This window comes from Diabrotica virgifera, chromosome 8, assembly GCF_917563875.1.
Source record: "Diabrotica virgifera virgifera chromosome 8, PGI_DIABVI_V3a".
Taxonomy (NCBI): Eukaryota; Metazoa; Arthropoda; class Insecta; order Coleoptera; family Chrysomelidae; genus Diabrotica; species Diabrotica virgifera.
The window spans coordinates 137,682,545-137,703,598 of record NC_065450.1 but is presented as its reverse complement, the minus strand read 5'-3'; the positions used below and the strand labels follow the sequence as shown (position 1 = coordinate 137,703,598).

Sequence of the window (21,054 nt, the reverse complement as noted above, 5' to 3'; positions counted from 1 at the left end):
TATATATATAAAATTCTCTTTCTCAGTGTTTGTTGCCATACTCCTCCGAAACTACTTGACCGATTTTTATGTACTTTGGCAGTTAAGACTCCCTGCTGAAGTCGCTATCCAACGATATATAAATCGTCTCTCTAGCTCAATTAGTTTCCGAGATAACAAAACGAGCCCGTAGGACAACACGAGAGCACGAGAGACGACATTAAGCACACGAGAAGAACGAGCGAAAATTGTACTAACATCCGTGAAATGATGAAGTTTTTAATTTTTCGATTACTATTTTTAATGTACAAAAAATATTTCAAAATTTGGCCTAAGGACCATGTCTCTGGTATAATAATCAAAATTTTGGCAGATGCTTTTGATGGAGGCGCATCTCTGGTATAATAATCAAAATTTTGGCGACGGCGTGTATCTCTGCTACAATATTAATTTTTCCCCAAAAAACTAGCGCAAGAACACTTCGCTCTCAATAGGTCCGTCCGTCAGTTTACTGCTTTTAATGCTTTTAAAATTTTACCAAAATACAGAAGCATAAAATCAAAGGCTATTGTTAATCAAAAAAATTTTCTACAAAATATTTTGTAGAACAGCTACGGTTTTTAGAGTTTATACAATTATTACAGAGAAAAGCAACTGCCGAAAGGCCACATTTACTCAAAGTCAATTGCTCGAATAAAAAAGAAAATTGTATATCTAAAATATTTATTCACAATAGTACAATAGAACAAATTATATGATATTCCACGTATATAATCGTATATTAATTTATGCTGAAATAGCTATTTGTATAACAAGGGAGGAAAGTGCTACTTTTCCTCCCGAGAATGAAGTTTACTGCCCGACGCGTAGCGGAGGGCAGTAATCATTCAAGGTAGGAAATATCACTTTACTCCCATGTTATACGTATGGTTTTTCCACCTTCCTCAAATAACAAGTAATTTTTTCATTTTTACTTAATTTATTTATGTAACTAACCAACAAAATTTATTAGAACTAAAACTAACAAGTAGGTACAATATAACTGTCAACTGTCAAATATAAGTCAAATTATTAATGTAAATATTGTTAAATCAGAATAACAATTTACTGTTTTTTACCATTCTACAAAATACAGGGTGTTTTTAAATAAACGTTAAAATGAATAGATACTTACGTAATAGAAAATAGATATTGTACAGGGCGTCAATAAGTTATATTTCATGAATGAAATACCATGACGTCACTTTTACTTTTCCTCCCTAGGGAGGAAAAGTACAACTTTGCTTCCTAAAATCAGGTCCGGAAAAGTTTACTTTCGGTAGAGGTAGGTGGAAAACATCTTTATTATAAATCTTAAATATGTTTGAGCTTTGGAAATATAAGAAAAATAACGGCAGAAATTTATTTCCGCTCTACAACAAGAACAAAGTTTAAATGAACTAAAAATTGAACAGTGTGGTCCTTCTCAGAGGCATTTTTCAGTATGTCACAAGTAACCGCAAAAAAGGTAAGTCCGTGGTAATACACATTTATAACATTTATTATAATCTGACATTTAAGTTAATTGTGACAATTGTCAGAATCGTAATCAGCCAAATATGAAAAGGGTATTGCAGTTTAACCCTTTAATTTGCAATTTGGTATAATAACAAATCAATTGTGTTTATTGCATTTATAAAATGGTATTTTCTTTGATTTGTATAGTCTTATAAATTGTACAGATTATAGTCGTATATATAATTCCTAAATCATTTTTTGTTCGATTATAGCGCCATATATCAACAATTAGAATAAATGTTATAACAAACTGTGATCACGGACGTACCATTTTTTCTGTCACTTCCAACTTAATGCGTTAGAAAGAAATCGAAAAACTGTGATGCACTGAAAGATGCCTCTGAGAACGAGTATCCATAAGTGGCAAACAACCTCAAAATGGTCATAGAAGATATAGAGATAGTGTTGATAGGTTATTGCATTTAATAAACAATTACATATTATGAACCACAAATTAATATCTGTGATTATATACGTGGAATATCACATAATTTGTCCTATTAAATGTACCTCTCCTATATACCTACAAATTTTACATTATTGTGAATAAATATTTGGACATATAATTTTCTTTTTTATTCGAGCAATTTGTATTTCGATCAATTTTTATATCGAGCAATTCATTTTCGAGCAGTTGATTTTGAGTTATTGATCTCTAGCAATTGCGTTCGACCAATTGATCTAGAATTAAAATTATGACACATTATCTAATTATGACACATTATCTAAGGTGCAACGAAGTTCACCGGGTCAGCTAGTTATCTATAAAAAAATTGAATAGTTTGCTAAATCCATATAATTTGAAAAATCCTAGATTTCATAATCTTACCTCAGATACAACAGAGTTTTTAATTTCGTCTTTGTATTTCCAACCATCTTCACACGGTATACTTTGAGTGTGGTTCTTTATATAACAATTTTCCAAATTATCTGAGTATTGGCTAAAATAAAACACATTGTAGATAACCTTGTAAAAATTGTTTTTAATATATCTTTATATATTTTTTATATATTCTTTAAATAAGATTCTTATGTAGCCTCTGCTTTAGCTTTGTTTTTTTAATGGCAGAATATTGTGCATCGGCATTGGCTAAATGGTGCACATGTAAGCAAAATTGATGTCCTACTTAATCAAACCATGAGAATAATCACTGGAACAATAAAGTCGACACCAGTGAGATGGCTCCCTACTTTGAGCAATATTGCTCTACCAGATCTACGCAGTACAGCAGTATTAGTGAGAGAGTGCTAGTAAATTGTAGCCAACGTACAATTACCGACCCATGAAGATATACCGCACATCACAAAATAGCACCGGCGACTGAGATACAGAATCCTCCAATCAGAACTCCCCTAAAAATTGGTGACACATGATATTGGAAATGGTCATTGGCAAGACTTAAAAATCTGCCATCTACTTTAATTCCGCATTGTTTCTCATTTAACATCTTCTTATACAAGAGTAAATAATTATGTAGAGATAGTGTCTCCTTAATGATCATGGTAATGTTCAACACTAAAATAAATTCCGGAGTAAGTCCTCCGATCGGTTCTCCGGGGAGGACAGTTTTGAGTTCACCACAAGATAATAAATTGAAGTGCAGAAAAAATATCAAGATTTGTACATGGAATGTCAAAACCTTATATAAAGCAGGAAAAATCCACAATGCAATACAGGAGATAAAGAGAATGCATATTGAAATCATGGGAATAGCAGAAATGAGGTGGCCAGATTCTGGGGAAATACAAGTGGAAAATCACAAGGTATACTACTCGGGAAAAAGTGATGGATCACATGAATATGGAGTCGGATTTATCGTATCACCCAAAGTTGCCAAATGCGTTACTAACTTTACGCCAATATCAGAGAGAGTGATGTTACTACAAGTACAAGCCAACCTTGTCAATATAAATATTATCCAAGTTTATGCTCCCACGGCAGACAAAGAAGAGGAAGAAGCTATTGAGTTTTATGAGAATATCAACAGAATTATACAGAAAATTCAACGACAGGAAGTTCTTATCATTATGGGAGACTTTAATGCCAAGACTGGAGCTGGAGATAAGACGCAGTACATCGGCGCACATGGACTTGGAGTCAGAAATGACAGAGGAGACCTCCTAGAAAAATTCGCAGAAGACTCAGAACTCGTTGTCATTAACACATTTTTCCAGTTACCACCTCGAAAGCTGTACACATGGAAATCCCCTCAAGACAAACCCGGGAGAATTATTAGAAATCAAATAGATTACATTTTAGTAAACAAAAGATAACGAAACAGCTTTACATCTGTCAAGACTTATCCTGGAGCAGACTTAGATATGGACCACGTTCCACTGGTGGGAGTATTTCGCGTCAAACTCAAAATAGTGCAGAAAAAGAAATCACAATCATACGATCTACGTATGCTAAAAGACCCTGACACGAAAATGAGGGTCCAAGCCACGTTAAACGAGCAAGTGACTGCAATTAGAGACACATCGAACGAAGAACAAATGATCAAACAGATGACCGAAATAGTTCAAAATGTAAAGGATAGACACTTAAAGGCAGATAAATTAACCAAGAAAAAATCATGGATGACAGATGAGATCCTGAAACTAATGGACGAAAGAAGAAATGCCAAAAATGACCCCGACACATACAAAACAATCAATATATCAATAAGAAGGAAAATTAGAGAAGCGAAAGAAAAAGAAGCAATGGAGATATGCCAAGAAATTGAGATTCTACAATCAAAGTACGATAGTCACAATGTACATAGGAAAGTTAAAGAACTCACAGATGGACTAAGACGGAGACAGGGAGGAAATCTAACTGATTCTGACGGAAACATCATCTTAGATAAACAGAGTAAAATCAGAACGTGGAAAGAATATCTAGAAAAACTGTTTGAAGACCAAAGAGGTAGCAACACCTTTGAGCTAGAAGAAGAGGTAAATGATGGACCAACAATATTACAGCAGGAAATTTATTCTGCCATAACACAGCTAAAGGATGGCTAAGCAGCAGGTCCCGATAATATACAAGCAAAACTACTCAAACTGATGGACAACGAATCAATAGCAATAATCACAAAGATATTCAACAACATATACAACTTTGGACAAATACCAACAGAATGGCTGAAGTCTGAGTTTATTGAACTTCCAAAAAAACCAGGAGCCAAAAAGTGCGAAGAATGCCGTACGATAAGCCTGATGAGTCATCTGATAAAATTGTTCCTAAAGGTAATCCATACGAGAATTTACAAGTTATGTGAAAGTCAAATTTTGCCCAACCAGTTCGGGTTCATAAATGCTGTTGGTACGAGAGAGGCTTTGTTTTCAATACAAGTCTTATTCCAGAGATGCAGAGACGTAAACTGCGACGTATACGCATGTCTGGTTGATTACGAAAAGGCGCTTGATCGAGTACAACACGCCAAGATGATGCAAATACTAAAAGAAGCAGGAATTAACAACCAAGATCTGAAAATAATTAGAAACCTTTACTGCAATCAGACTGCAAACCTCAGAGTTGACGGTGAACTCACCGAATATGTCAAAATCATGCGTGGAGTGAGGCAAGGCTGCATTTTGTCCCCCCTAATTTTCAATCTTTACTCTGAAAGAATATTTATCAAAGCTTTGCACGAAACAGAAAAAGGTATTCTATTAAACGGGTACCGGCTAAATAATATCAGGTATGCAGATGACTAGATGACACCATAGTATTTGCGGACAACCTAAAAGACCTACAAGTACTCATGGACAAAATCACGTATTACAGTCAGCAATATGGACTCAATACAAACGTAAAGAAAACAAAGCTTATGATCGTCAGCAAGAAAAAGATAACAGAAGGTCAACTCTATATCAACCAAACCCCTGTAGAAAGAGTGAGGCACTACAACTACATCGGCACCATAATAAATGAAGAATGAACCAATAACCAAGAAATAAGAGCGCGCATCGGAAAAGCTAGATCAATCTTCAACCGTATGGGGGTGTTTTTCAAGAGCCACAACCTTTCTCTTGGTATAAAAGTAAGAATGCTGAGATGGTACGTCTTCTCTGTCGTTTTTTATGGTGTTGAATCATGGACCTTGAACGAGGATATGTGCCGAAAGTTGGAAGCATTTGAAATGTGGCTATATCGGAGAATTTTTAAAATCCCATGGACTGATGAGGTCACAAATGAGGAGGTTCTTAGAAGAATGGGGAAGAACCGAGAAATACTAACCACCATCAAATCTCGAAAGTTGGAATACTTTGGACACATTATGCGAAATGAATCCAGATATGCCCTCATACAAGCCATCCTGCAAGGAAAAATATTTGGAAAGCGAGGTCCAGGAAGAAGAAGAACATCCTGGTTAAAAAACCTCAGAACCTGGTTCAACACAACATCTGTGCAGCTTTTCCGCGTTGCTGCATATAAGGTGAAGATTACCATGATGATCGCAAACATTCGTCACGGATAGGCACATCAAGAAGAAGAAGAAGTGTCTCCCTGTCTAAAGTTTCATTTAAACTTGGCAAAGGACCCCGCAACACTCCTTATGGAAAAGTGGCCCCGGTCAAATTTAACGAAACTTTGGTCAATGATGGTTCTGAGTGAGTAGATTAAAAAAGTCCATGGCACCTGGGTCTAAAAATCTAATATTTTCGAGACACAGCCTTCTGAAGTTCTTAAATTCAGGTGCTCCGTTCACGTTAAGTGCACTAATTTACGCTCAAGTGCATGAAAATATCTACTACTGAAAGAAGAGAGACTCATTTTCTTCATGCATATTTGCGTGTTGGATATGAATTCGTGGTTAAAAATAGATGCATCGTATTTTAGTCTTCAGAAGACCTCCGAAAACTAATCAGAAAACTGAAGAAGTGCAATATAAAATGTGTTTCTAATAAGCGACTAAAGAATTATCATGTTTTCATGAATGGGTCAGACTTATCCAATAACATAGCTGTAGTTCCGCCATATCTTTAGAAAACTACAGTTAAGGACAGTTAGGAAAATTAAGGGAACTTATTGCACATGTTATTATCTATGTCTTGTAGGTTGGTATTATCTATTTTATGTATTTAGGGGTTGGTGTTTTATTGGAAGTTGCCCCCCCTTCCAAGGTAAATTTTCCGCCACTGCTACTGAAGAGCCTTCAGAAAATAGAGGAACAACCACAATAAGTGCTGCTAGATCAGAACAAGAAATCTCACAATAGAGTGCCTCTATTCTGCATGTGCCTCTATTCTATTATTCAGAATAGAGTGCCTCATATAAGATATGCAGAATAGAGTGCATCTATTAGATATGCCGACGAAGCAGTAGTTTTTGCAAATAGCGTAGATGATTTGCAAAGAATCATCTCCAGATCAGATATGAGTAGAGAAAATGGACTTGATCTCAATACGAAAAAAAAAAAAACGAAGTACATACATTGTAGTAGGTAAACGCGAAATATTAATTACAATCTTCTATGGAAAAATCCTGTTTATGTCACCTTCGACTATTTGTATGTTAAAATTTTGCTGATTTCGGTTAGATGCATCATATGTCGTGTTAACTAACGACCTATCAGCATACTTCAGTAGCAATGGCGGATCCCTTTTGCCTTGGGGGAGGGAAGCGACTTCCAATAAAACACTAACTCAAAAATATATAAAATAGATAAAACCAAACTATATAAAAGGCATAGGTAAGAACATATGCAATAAGTTCCCTTTATTTTCCTAACTGCCGAGTTAATTGGGTTGAATTTGTCTGTCCGTAGTAAGTTGCATGTAAGCTAAGTGTAATAATTGTTTCAATAATTTTCTTTAATTCTGGACCGTGTTACGGGGAATTCCCCTATCCCCCCTAAGTCCGCCAATGTTAAGTAGTTTTTTAAAGAAAATTTGGAACTGTATTGGATAAGTGTGAAGCATTAATGAAAACATAATAATTGTTATGTTACTCTAGCAGCACATTTTCTATCGCACTTCTTCAGTTTTCTGAGAACTTTTCGGAAGTTTTCTAAAGACTAAAATAGGATGCATCTATTTTTGAGCACGAATTCATATGCAACACGCAAATATGCATGAAAAAATGAGTCTGTTTTCTTTCATTAATAGATATTTTCATCCACTTGACCGTAAATTAGTTCACGTAAACCGAGTACCTGAATTTAACAACTTCAGAAGGCTGTAACTTGAGAATAATTGTTTTTCAGACCTAGGAACCATGGACTTATTTAATCTACTGACTGAGGACTACCATTGACCAAAGTTTCGTTAAATTTGACCGGGACCACTTTTCCATAAGGAGTGGTGCGGGGTCCTTTACTGGCTGAAAGTACTTGCGACAACTGCAGCGGGACTCTGTGCACTTTCGTTTCAAGCGATGCGATCGCATTTATGCAAATTTGCAGAGTATAGACGTAAGTAGAAGAGGTGTTCCCAAATTCCCAACAGACTACTAAAGTCCACACGGACGTTTGCGGTGATTGGTAGTGGGTAGTTATCATCTGATTTTGACATAGACATAATATATGGATTTTGATGAACTTTTCAATTTTTGTGGTTATGTATATTGTATATTTTTTGTCTGTCTTATACTTTCATGTTTTTGAAAAATTTGTTCAGAATGGAAATATGAAGACGTGGAAAGATATGCAGAAAATTGAGACAAGTTATGTAAGGTCTACAACAGTTCACACAAAGAAACAAGATGATTTATACTACGAGTATAATCAATGTCATGCTATGAGTGTAACATAATAATAAACAGAAGCTATGAGTGTAACCTAATCAGAAGTAACATAATAATATGCTAGGAGAGTATATTATATTCATTTATATGGTAAGTCCTTTGTTACTTGCAATAATTAAAACTTATAGGTACTTGTCTATCTTTAGGATATAAGCCCAACTTTAAAATTAGGACAGAGAAATCTAGTCCATTAATTGTCCCTCCAGACTGATTTGCAAACTGAGAGATCAAGGACAGGTTTCCGTCAGTTATGTATTGGAAAACACATGCTGGACATAATGAAGAATTAAGAACCATGCATCTGTCAAAAATACAAGAAAAATGGTTGTAGAGAAATTAATGATTGAGGTGCCACCTAGTATGTGAAGAATGTGAAGGTACATGAGCAATTTCAGGTAAAATCCCTTAGGGATCCTATTATATTACATAATGTAACTTTAACACAGGTATATGAAAGTGAGTGTAAGGCAGTGGTCTCCAATAAACACTGTACACAGCCTAAGGTATCTATTGGATACCAACGGTTAAGTCGGTGGCCACTACAATTCACTCCTTAATTTGAATTTGTTTTGGAATTACTCTTTTCTTTAACTCTTTTCGGTTGTAAGATAGTTTTTTTCCTTCAAAGTTCATTAAAAGAACGAAAATGAACAATTTTCCTATAGCGTGACATACGCAGCCTACAGCGTCTATTGGAGACAACAGCCTTACACATTGTTTTGTAGAGTTTGTAAAATTTGTATTCACTGTTACCAGTGCAGCTGTAAAGTATATAAGTGAAGAATACCTTGTGAATAATACTAACTCTGTTTTAGATGATGCTGCAAGGTGTTTGGAAGAAACTTCAATTATGAAATCAAGGCATGAGGAGCAAATTAATGAGTTTGTCAGAGGGAAGCTAGAGCTGATAATTGTGATCAAGGAAAACACCAAAAGAAGCATTGTAGTTCAAAGAACAATGGAATAATTTTAGAAAAAGGCAAAGAAATTACAAAGAAGCGAAAAATTGATAAGCAGGAGCCTTTTCGCTCAAATAAAAAGAGAAACTGAGTAAACATGATTGATGAGTAAGTAAGCTTGATTGCTTGTATTATTGCATTGTATCTTCTTATGTGTACTACTTTTTTGTGTTGATGCTAGTTATTATTATTATTGACTTTATAATTACACTTTTAATGGGGTTTTCCCGTATGATTAATAAATAAATAAAAATAAAAAATAAAATAAACATTGAATTTGATATTTAGATAGTTTTTTAGCTCACAAATATTTTTTGTTTGGTATCTGTATTAAATTTTTATTATACAGTACTTAGAACCTCAATTATCCGTGCTCCTCGGGACCGGACGTGGCACGGATAATTGAAAAGCATGGATAATCTGATCATTAATTTCTTATATAATATGATACATATGTATATACAGTCGGAAAAATGAAAGAATACCCATGAACGATCACATCAATCACTTATTTTGTATTTGCTGTCTTTTTCTATAACGAACGTTTGTCATTTATGGAAAACGACAGCAAATACAAAATAAGTGATTGATGTGGTCGTTCATGGGTATTCTTTCATTTTTCCGACTGTACATGATATGTACCTATCATAAAAAGATAACAGAAAAAATAAACCTTTCATTATGAGTCTCCTTTTCTGTATATAGAGTTTCTGTCGAGTGATTTATAGTGACTCTATTTTGATGAAACCTCAAAAATTCAATTTGAGTAATCATAGCACGGATAATCTACACACGGATCAGGGTTCTACTGTAGTTGTATAGGCTAATTTACAAGAATGTTAGTTTGTTTTTATAGTGATTCATAATATTGTGAAATTTCTTATATTTATGTATGCATACTTAATTTAGGTCTGAATTTTAAAGAATTGTTAATTAAGTAATGATGTTATTTTACAGACAGCATTATATACTAGAGTTGTACTTTTAAAATCAAAATATACTGGGTCCCAGGCGGGGTTTAGAGGGGGTTTTACCTTCACCATTGCACCAATAAGAGCCTCCCCTCCTTTGATTTCCCAGATTTTTAATTAAGAATAAAAAAATTTAAACATTAGGTATTTAGTGTTTTATTTAGTTTGTATTTCTAGTAAACATTTTTTATTATTGTATATTTATGGTGAAAACAAAATTTAGTGTAAGGTTATAGAAATTAAAGTCATTTTGAATTTATGCAAGGCAGGTCCACAACAGCAACTTTTATTTTAAGACGGCTAATGGAAAAACTTGGAGAAAATGAAAGGCTTGCACATAGTACTTTATTAATCGTGAGAAAAATATCGATACATTTTTAACAAAGTAACGTAAGTGACATTTTTGAAAATCATGTTTTTCCATTAAACTAACGCTACTATTGTTCTGAAGGCACTGTCAAAGTGTAGTAACAAAGTGTAGTATACATATATCATGTTTAAAGTAATTCTAGGCTTACTACACTTTGGCAGTACCTTCTAAACAATAATAGTGTTAGTTTAATGGAAAAACATGATTTTCGCCAAAAATATCACTTACGTTACTTTGCCAAAAATGTATCGATATGCCAAAGTTACTGGAAACCTACTGGTACTAAGTAGGAAAGTAATGCCGGCTGAATATGTGAGTGCTGCTAGACATGTATGAGATGGTAACAATCAGAGTTAGAGCAATGAAAACAGAATATTCTTTTAAAGATGGTATTACAAATCCACATAGAGTAGTTAGCTGGGATAAACAAGAGTTTCACAAGATGATAGTTTTATGTATGTAGGATCGATATTACTGAGCAATGAGAAAGTACATGGAGATACTAGATATTACTACATTCACTCTCGCGAGATTTTTTTTGACACATTCGGAATAGGAAACATAAAACACAAAAATTCCTACCTCACACTATTAACTGCTAAAATCAACTTAATCTTTCATTAAAAAAAGAAGAATTATTAGAAATAGTGGGAGTGTCTACTAATCTCATAAAATTTTGTGAAGTTTATTTCTACAAAATATTTTTATTTTGTACAATAAATAATTTTCTCATTATCTCGTTATCAATACATTATAATGGTGTAAATAAATAATTATTGATTGGCGTACGGTTTGTTATTTTTATGTCTGTTTACTACTAATAATATTTGATATGAGCAGGTGCGTTGGTTTTGTAGCAATTTCCAGTCACTTCTGACAACTGAACTTTTCAAAAAAGAAATTACTAACGTCAGTGTCAAAGTGAATCTCGATAGAGCAAATTCAGTATACAAGTAATAGACCTGGATACCGCGTATGAACAAAAAGTTGATTAATAGCAAGCTGAAAATTTGTTAATGGCTTAACAATGTCTAGTCAGACAAACAGTTTATAAATTTGGAACGTCAGATTAGGAAAACGTTCCATGTATTTTGTTCGAAAAAACATCAATTAATGTGTTAACCTTTCGTTAAACTCTCATGCAAAAATCAGACTGGTGTTTATTACCAACTGGGCATTTTAATGAGTGGAACTCGAAGAACATGTCAAATGAGAGGAATCATGTTAGTTAGTAACAGCAATCTGATTTTTGCATGAGAGTTTAATGAAAGGATAACAAATCAATTGGATGTTTTGTCACACAAAATACATGTGACATTTTCGTAATCTGGCGTTCCAAATTTTTAAACTGTTCCACAATTAAAACTTCCAGTGTTCCCGTACATCAAAGTTTGTCCGACTAGATACCGTTAAGCCATTAACAAATTTTTAGCTTGCTATTAATCCAGTTTTTTTTTTCATACGCGGGATCCAGGGCTAAATAGATGAAATGAGAAGGGGTAAGTGTAGTAAGTACTGTGTGATAGAAAGGTACCAATAAAACTCAAAAGTAAGTTTTATAGGACTGCATTAACCCTTTCGCTGCGTCAAATAAATACATATCGCTGACCAGTGCGGCAGTAGTTTTTTAAAACTAAATGCGATATTTTTTCAACAATTGTTTTTTGTACATATGTTAAAACGGATTATTATAATTTTTCTTCTGAATTTTTGCAAGACGCACATGTGCGCTGTACGCAGTTTTCAAGAAATTTCTTTTAAAAATGCGGAGGACGCACTTGTGCGCTTGATACAAATTTTTGTATTTAGTAAATTAAATCGACTTTTTTGATCTAAACAAAAATTTTATTCATTCAAACAGGATGTAAAATAAACAAATAACATATAATGTAAAATAAAAGTATACAAAATATTAATTTGACTCCGGCCCTGGAACTCGTTATAAAAGTATCGATACATTTCAGCTCCGATTAAACGTGTTTTTTGTTGGTTTATACCAATAATTAGAAAACAAGTTTGTAATAAGAGTGAAGTTTAAAGTGGTTTTTAAGTGCAGAGAAGAAAAATTGTAAGTACAATTTTCATTTCGACCATATCAAACCATTTCTTAAAGAATATTGCTGAAACCTAACCAACAGAAAATCCATTTTTATTTAAAATAAAAACGCCGAATAACCGGCTTATTTAAATTAAGTCAGGAGCGGCTCTAGAAAATTTCCTTCAAATGAAGAAAGCAAAAATTAAAAATGGATAGCGATAATTTAACTCATACCAAACCACTATCAACACAAACTACCTCTTCAACATCTTCAACAATTACTTATTCCAACGCCGTAACGAATTTTAACTTCCCCACCAAGCAACAAGCAGTCGTTTTGTCATCTGTACCAGACATAAAAATACATGAATACATAACAGCAATAGGAACTTTAGTACAACCAAAAAATATCATCTTCGCGTCCAGAATCTCAAACAACCGAGTATGCATCTATCTTAGTAACACCACAATCGTAGAAAATTTACTACATAATCACAAATCCGTTTCAATACAAGGAAACGACATAGAGATCAGAAGATTAATTACTCCTGCAAGCCGACTAGTGATATCAGGTGTCTGTCCCAGTATTCCAAATACTATAATCGAAGAAGAGCTTAAAAAATTGGAGCTTACTGCAGTGTCTAAAATAACATTTTTAAAAGTTGGCATGCCTGAATCTGAATACAGTCATATATTGAGCTTTAGGCGTCAAGTATTTGTTTCTCCAACAATTAATAAGTCTATCCCAAATTCACTTCTAATATCTCACGACAACACCGCTTACAGAATTTATCTTTCCTTAGATGGTCTAAATTGCTCTAAATGTAATACCACAGGGCATAAAGATGAAAACTGCACTACTGAATCAATTAATGAACAAAATCTTGACCAGTTATCTCAACCTATGAATGTTAATATTTCTGAAACAGAAAATTATCCAATAAACCAAAAATCCATTACATCAGAGTCTCCAACTGCTCATCAATCCAGTACTCCTCCTACTTCTATAACCAATCCACCACCAAGTGCCTCCTCCAACTCACAAAACCTATCTGAATCATCATCTAATACTACCAACATAGTAGCACATACTTCTATCAAAAGACAAATTTCAACATCTCCTGAAATAATAGAGTCAGAAAATCAAAAAATAATACTTCCAGCTCCAAAGCAATCTGCACCCAAAAGAATAAAAAAAGCACTTAACATCGAAACCTCAATGAAACCTATAGAAGCCATTTTATCGTCAGCCACTACTCTTTACCCACTAAAATATACAGAACTATGTGACTATATTACAAATGCTATAGGTTCCAAATTGCCTGAAACAATAGCAAAGGATTATACTAATGACCTACAAGGACTTAGCGCTGAATTGCAAATGGTGCACGCAAACGCAAACGACCGACGCCTTAAAAACAATATTTCAAGGATTTTAAAAAAGATAAACGGAACAGACAACTACTCTTCTGTTACTGAGGAAGAAAGCGACTGTAACCCTATTCAATAACAAATTCATAGTTCAATGGAATTTAAATGGCTTCTACAGCCATATCGAAAACTTAAAAATACTAATCAATGAATTTTCACCTTTAGTAATATGTTTACAAGAAACGCGACTTTCTAATAATAAAGTAAATTTAAAAAACTATACATCTTACACTAAATGTAGACCGGTGCAGCAGATAGCTAGCGGTGGTGTAGGTATCTTTGTGAAATCTACTGTCGAGTCCAAAGAAATTCCGATAAACACAAATTTAGAAGCGGTTGCAGTGTCAATACTTCATCATTTCAAAATCAACATTTGCAGTATATATCTACCACATCCAGACGAATCCATACTCCTAGAACTACAAAAAGTGATAGAACAAATTCCATCTCCTAAATTAATTCTGGCTGACACAAACTGTCATAACGAATCTTGGGGATCTGAAAAAACTGACAAAAATGGCAAAACTCTATTGGAAATAATTAACAACCTCAAACTAGTACTATTAAATACGGGAATGCCTACCCGTTTCAACGCATACAATGGCACGTTTTCAACCATTGATTTATCCCTCAGCGATTCAACTTTAGCACCACTACTTGAGTGGAATACGCTTTCACACTTATATGACAGCGACCATCTACCAATTTTAATCACTCATATTAAAGACGCAAACATTAATACAAAACCATATGAAACATGGAAATTAAAGTCAGCAGATTGGGAAAAGTACATTAGTTTAGTAACTGCACGAATGGAAGACTTCAAAATATTAGAAGATGTAGACACAACAATAACAAATTTTAATAATGTTATAGTTGATTCAGCAAGAGAAGCGATTGGAAAAACTAAAGCTACCACTAAAACACCCATACCCTGGTGGAATATCGAAATAGAGACTTCTTTGAAACAAACAAAACATTCATTTAATATATTTAAAAAACACAATTCTGAAGACAACTTAGCTAGATTTAGAGCCTTAAGAGCCATATCCAGATTTCTAATCAAAAAATCTAAGAAAGAAAGCTGGGCCGATTATGTCTCGTCAATAAATTCATCTACACCAATAAGTGATATATGGCAGAAAATAAGGAAAATAAAAGGCTCAAACAAAGTTAATCATATCGACACCATTACTACAGATAACTTAATTACTTCAAATAAACTAGAAATTGTAGAAATCTTAGCAGATCACTATCAATTACATTCTAGCAATGACCAATATAACTCTATTTTCTTAAAACACAAAGAAAAATCCGAATTGTCACAGATCGAAATAGAAGATATTTTATGCCCTCTCAATATGCCTATTACACTAGATGAGCTTAACGAAAGCCTAAGTAATGCTAAAAAAACTTCTCCAGGACCTGATGATATTCCAACTATATTTATTGAGAAATTACCGGAATCGGCAAAGAAAATTTTAGTCGACATCTTTAACAATATTTACACAAATAAAAAGTTCCCTTCAATATGGCGTCAAGCAATTATAATTCCATTTTTAAAAATGAATAAGCCAAAAAACTTACCATCCTCATATCGTCCAATATCGCTCACCAGTAATATATGCAAAGCAATGGAAAGAATATTAAGTAAAAGACTGAAATGGCACTTGGAAAACAGAAACCTTTTTACTCCAATACAAAGCGGATACCGTTCAGACAGATCGACAACTGATAATATAGTCGCACTAGAATCGGAAATTCATAAAGCATTTACAAAACAACAAAAAGTAATCGCAATATTTTTTGACATTAAAAAAGCTTTCGACACGACATGGACGCATTATATTCTCAAAATGATGAAAAACTGGAAAATAGATGGTAAGTTTCTCGCTTTTACCAAAAATTTTCTTCAAAACAGGTCCATACAAGTAAAAACCAATGGATTCATATCAACATCGAAATCACTCCATAATGGAATTCCTCAAGGATCGGCCTTAAGCACAATATTATTCCTAATCGCAATTAATAATATAACAAACTATATAGAGCTTCCTGTAAAAGCTAGTATTTATGCTGATGATCTAGTAATATATGTTAAAAGTAAAAATATAGGTTTAGCTAGGCAAATTCTACAAAGAACATTAAACAGCCTGGAAAAGTGGTCGTTAGAGACTGGTTTAACATTTTTAACTGAGAAGACTAAAGTAATAATCTTTGACAAAAAAAGAGAGGAATACAACTTAAACCTGTGTCTAAATGGATACTCTCTGAAACAAGTCCGTGAAATCAAATTTTTAGGTATAGTATTTGACTCACAACTCACATGGACTTTACATATCAACAATTTAATTCAATCCTGTCAACAACGAATAAATTTACTAAATACTAATATTATCAGATTCACTAAGTTCTTTACAGGCCATCAAACATGTTTACCCTACCCACATCAATCTATTTCTAATTAAAGACGCGTTGCATCAGCTCCAATTTTCTGGGAAAACCATCTCATTTATGTGGGTCCCATCCCATGTAGGAATAACTGGTAATGAGTTAGCAGACAAAACAGCGTTCGAAGCGATAAACAATGTGAACATTCCGACTACAACAGGCATACCAATCTCTGACACTAAACCTTTATTCAAGAATCATGTAAACAAAATCTGGCAAGAAATATGGGATCAAACAAACACAAATCTGAAAACCATTAAACCAGACGTATCTTCAAAAAATCTTCCTATGCCACCAAAAAGAAAAGACCAAGTAATTATCAGCAGACTCCGGCTCGGACACACACGACTTACCCACAGCTACGTAATCTCCAAGGAACCGCCACCAATGTGCCAAAGATGCCAAATACCTCTCACAGTTAACCATATAATAATAGAATGTCCAGAATACACTTCAGCGAAAACAATATTCAAGATACCCAACAGCCTGAAAGAAGCACTGGTCACAAAATTCAATGAAGTTTTATCTTTTGTAAATCATTGTAAACTGTATAACAAATTATGATTCATTTCTATTTTTCTTTGTAAACTCTAAATAATTTCCATATTTTTGTCATTCTTATATATATTCTAAAAATGTATCTTTTGCTCTATCTATTTTGTATTATAAATATACCGCTAATAACCCGAGTGGTTGATGCGGATAAATAAAAATAAAAAATAAAAAAAAAAAAAAAAAAAATATTAATTTTTTCCTAATGTCTTTCTATATTGATACATGATATTCTCTGAAACATTTGCCTAAGCAGAGGCCAGGTTTATCGGGACATTCTTGACAATGATAAATAGTATCCTTACGTATCTTATTTTTATTGCATGTCCGACATTTTTTTCTAAGAGTTTTACCACGTTCATTATGTAACTCAATTTTTGAAGGTGTGTGGTTTACACCCGAAGTAACTGCTACTTCTGCCGTTACAACTGCTGTTCCTTGACATTTTTCTGGTAATAACTTTTCAAGTATTGACAATCGAAACTTATAATATGACATTTTGTTATTTCCGTGGTACTTATTATACAATCTATGAGCATTTTGCAAATATAGCTGAAACAGATGTATGCCAATTTTTTTGTACCAACGTAAAGTTTTGCGTGTCGGCGGATAATAAGAAGACATTTGGTCTTGAAGATCTACTCCGCCCATATATTTATTATATTGAATGATTGGCAGTGGTTTAATTTTCTCATCCCCTCGTCTATTTCTTACGGTTACCATCTCATTTTTATATTCAGTTGAAATGTAAATGATATCTCTTTTGTCTCGCCATTTTCCAACCATTACGTTGTTGAGGTACATACTTTTGGTCTGGCCTTTTTTTAACTTTGCGTCTACGACGTTTTTTGGACAGCCTTTCCTATCTTTTCTCAGAGTGCCTGTACAAAAACTATTTTTATCCAGTAGTAATTTGGCCAAGTTATAACTATTGTAATAGTTGTCCATATGAAGTGAATGTCCATGGTCGAAAAAATTACGCATTAGGTGTAGCACCACTCTTTCTGTATGAGACTTACCAGCAGTTGCATCACCTGCACCAGCATATATATGGATATCCAAAATTGTTGAATCGGCTTCTGTCAGCATATAAAGCTTTACTCCATACTTATGTCGTTTCTTAGGGAGATATTGCTTGAATACCAGTTTTCCTTTCCACAAGATCATAGATTCGTCTAGAGATAAATACTTCCCTGGATAGTATACCGTCTTCATTTTGTTATTAAAATGATCTAGCATAGAGACCGATGGAAGGAGTTGGGAGAGGCCTATGTCCAAACGTGGACGATAGAAGGCTAAGAAGAAGAAGAACAGCAAGGGTCTTACCTTATATAATCAATCTACTGGAACTGGTTCATTTTCTTTTACATTTTCGGCAAAATGAAGGCATCGCATTATAAGCAAATAGCGGTCTCTACTCATGTATGAAGAAAAACAAGTCGAAAATAATCTATTTTTCTTCCAGTAGTCTTGTATGCTAGGCAATTGGATTGTTCCTGTATGGAAGGTTAATCCAATAAATATTAGCAATTCCGATATTGTTAATTCCTTCCATAGGGAAATCCTTGAACGGTCACATCCTTTGCTGGTAGAAAGAACTTCAACTGCATAACTGTTAGTTTGTAAGACAATCATATTTAAAAGTTCATCGTCAAACAACAGCCTAAACCAATCGTACGCACTATCACCAGGACTATCGACTAACAATCCACTTCTTTTTGTAAATGGAATTTGTTTCATACCGCTAGTTGCTTCGGTCCATTCATTGTCTGTAATCTGTACGTCAGGATTATCTGCAACGGTATTATTTAACTCGTTCTGTAGTACATCATCCTCAGTATCACTTCCAGAAGAGTCTTCCGAAACATTTTCAATTTCAACTAAAAATATTAATTTCAGACCACAAGTTTATTATTACATTTATTTACTTACAGTTATCTACATCAGAGTCTTCATAATCTTCATCTGAGTCTGAATTATATAAAAACTGCATCAATTCCTCAACACTCAGATTTTTTTCATTTCTCACTTTCACGGTCTTACGTCTTTTTACGCCTGAAGGTCCAGCTTTATTTAAATCAGCCATTATTATACAAATAATTAAACTTATAATCACACTAAACCGTTTGAAACGACAACACCTTTGAAAACCTAACTATGTGAGTAACTGATCTGCGACGCCACCTATGAATAGCTCTGCAAACCTAACCACATGATTCACCGAGCCGCGACGCCACCTATGAATAGAAGTGACCTTTAATAAAATGCGGACAAAGTTTCCTTGATCTCCTGAAACTGAGTCAATTTTAAATGTATATGGAAATCACCATATACATAGGCCGCTCATGTGCGCCATACGCATTTTACAAAGAAATAGGAGGGCGCGCATGTGCGCTTTACGCAGCGAAAGGGTTAAGACTAGTTATGATGCATGGTACTGAATTTTTGGCAGTAAAACATTGGGATGAACAGAAATTGTATATTAGTGAGAGGCGAATGCTTTGTCATTTGTTGGTCGAGTGGAGTAACTGGAAAAGATAAAATTAAGAATGAGTATATAAGAGGAAATTGGGTGTGGATTCCATTGGAAACAAAATAAGAAACAGGTTAAGGTGGTTAAGTTATGAGCAACAAAGAGATGAGGACCATCCCATACAAATAGCAGAGAGATGCTTAATCCCTGGAAGAAATATAAGGGGAAGACTGAAAAAGACGTGGTGGGCGACAGTTGATCAGCATATGGGTGTAAAAGGTATTCACTTTGATATGATACAAAAAAGTTTGGAGGAAAATAAATAGAAAGCCGACAAGAAGTAATGCAAAGAGAGTAATAATAATATTCTAGAAATAAAAGTAATAAGAGGAAGAACCCTCTAACTCAGGGGTTCCCAAACTTTTTTGTACCACGCCCCCTTTTGTTGAAATGAAAGTTTCTCGCCCCCCCCCCCCTTAATAATAAATTGTATATGCCTGGGAACAAAACAAAATCAAATAAGTGTTACATAAAAAACAAAACATTTATTTATATATACATACTGCCATAAAATACAACAATATCAGTTTTAATAAAATACAAAAATTATTAATAAAAGAAAAAATAGATTAGGTTGGTTAATGAGATGGATGGGCTTGCATTTTCTTTACTAGTATGCCTATTCGTGGCTGAGTTTTAGTAAGTGCACAGCGCAAGTCACTAGCAGCATCAAGTTTATTTCGATACTTTGTTTTAATTGCCACAAGTGTTGAAAATGCTTTTTCGCACAAATAGGTACTTCAAAAGGCAAATATAAACGAAGAGCTTTCCGTGATACACTAGGATACACTTTGAAATATTTTAACCAAAATGAAGGTTTGTCCATTATATCAAAGTTGTATTTGGCAGAGGAATCATGTTTTATTTGCAAAGCATCTTCTTGAAGTAATTCAGGCAAGGAGTCTATGTTGACATGGAATGGGTCGGTTGACATTCTAAAAAAAAAACTATCGTCACAAGTGTTTGGAAAGTATTTCTGGAACTCTGCAATTAGGCTCTCCAAATGGTTTGATATTCGGATTTTCAAACTTGATCCTTCATAAATATCTCTGAAGCGTGTTTCTTCTGACATTGACTCTACTTTAGGAAAACTCGAATAATTGCAGGGGTTTGCTGACATTTTACGCCTCCAAAGTTGCAGTTTCTCAATATACATATTAATCGCATCACGATGAGTAACTATATTTGAGTCTCCACCCTGCAGTTTTAAGTTAAGGCTGTTCAACGAGTCAAAGAGATCTGACAAATAAGCCAATATTACTTGGGTACAACTTTTTTTGAAGGCCACGCTTAGTTCATTTTGCTTTTGCTGTTCCAAGAAGGTGATTACTTCATCTCGAAGGTCAAATAATCTTGCTAACATGTTTCCTTTTGAGAGCCATCGTACTTCTGTATGAAATAGCAGTGTTTTGTGATCACTTCCTAAATCTTCACAAAGAGATTTAAACAGTCGAGTATTCAACGCACTGTTTTTTATGTA

General features: G+C 34.0%; 1 protein-coding gene across 1 annotated transcript in view; it reads right to left on the bottom strand.

The window, feature by feature from the left end:
• Window positions 1-21,054, bottom strand: part of LOC126890739 (beta-alanine transporter) — a 161,388-nt gene that overhangs the window by 96,760 nt on the left and 43,574 nt on the right. Inside the window, exon 3 of the mRNA XM_050659910.1 lies at window positions 2,366-2,477. Within this exon, the coding sequence (XP_050515867.1) occupies window positions 2,366-2,477 (112 nt within the window). The remainder of the gene's footprint in view (window positions 1-2,365; window positions 2,478-21,054) is intronic.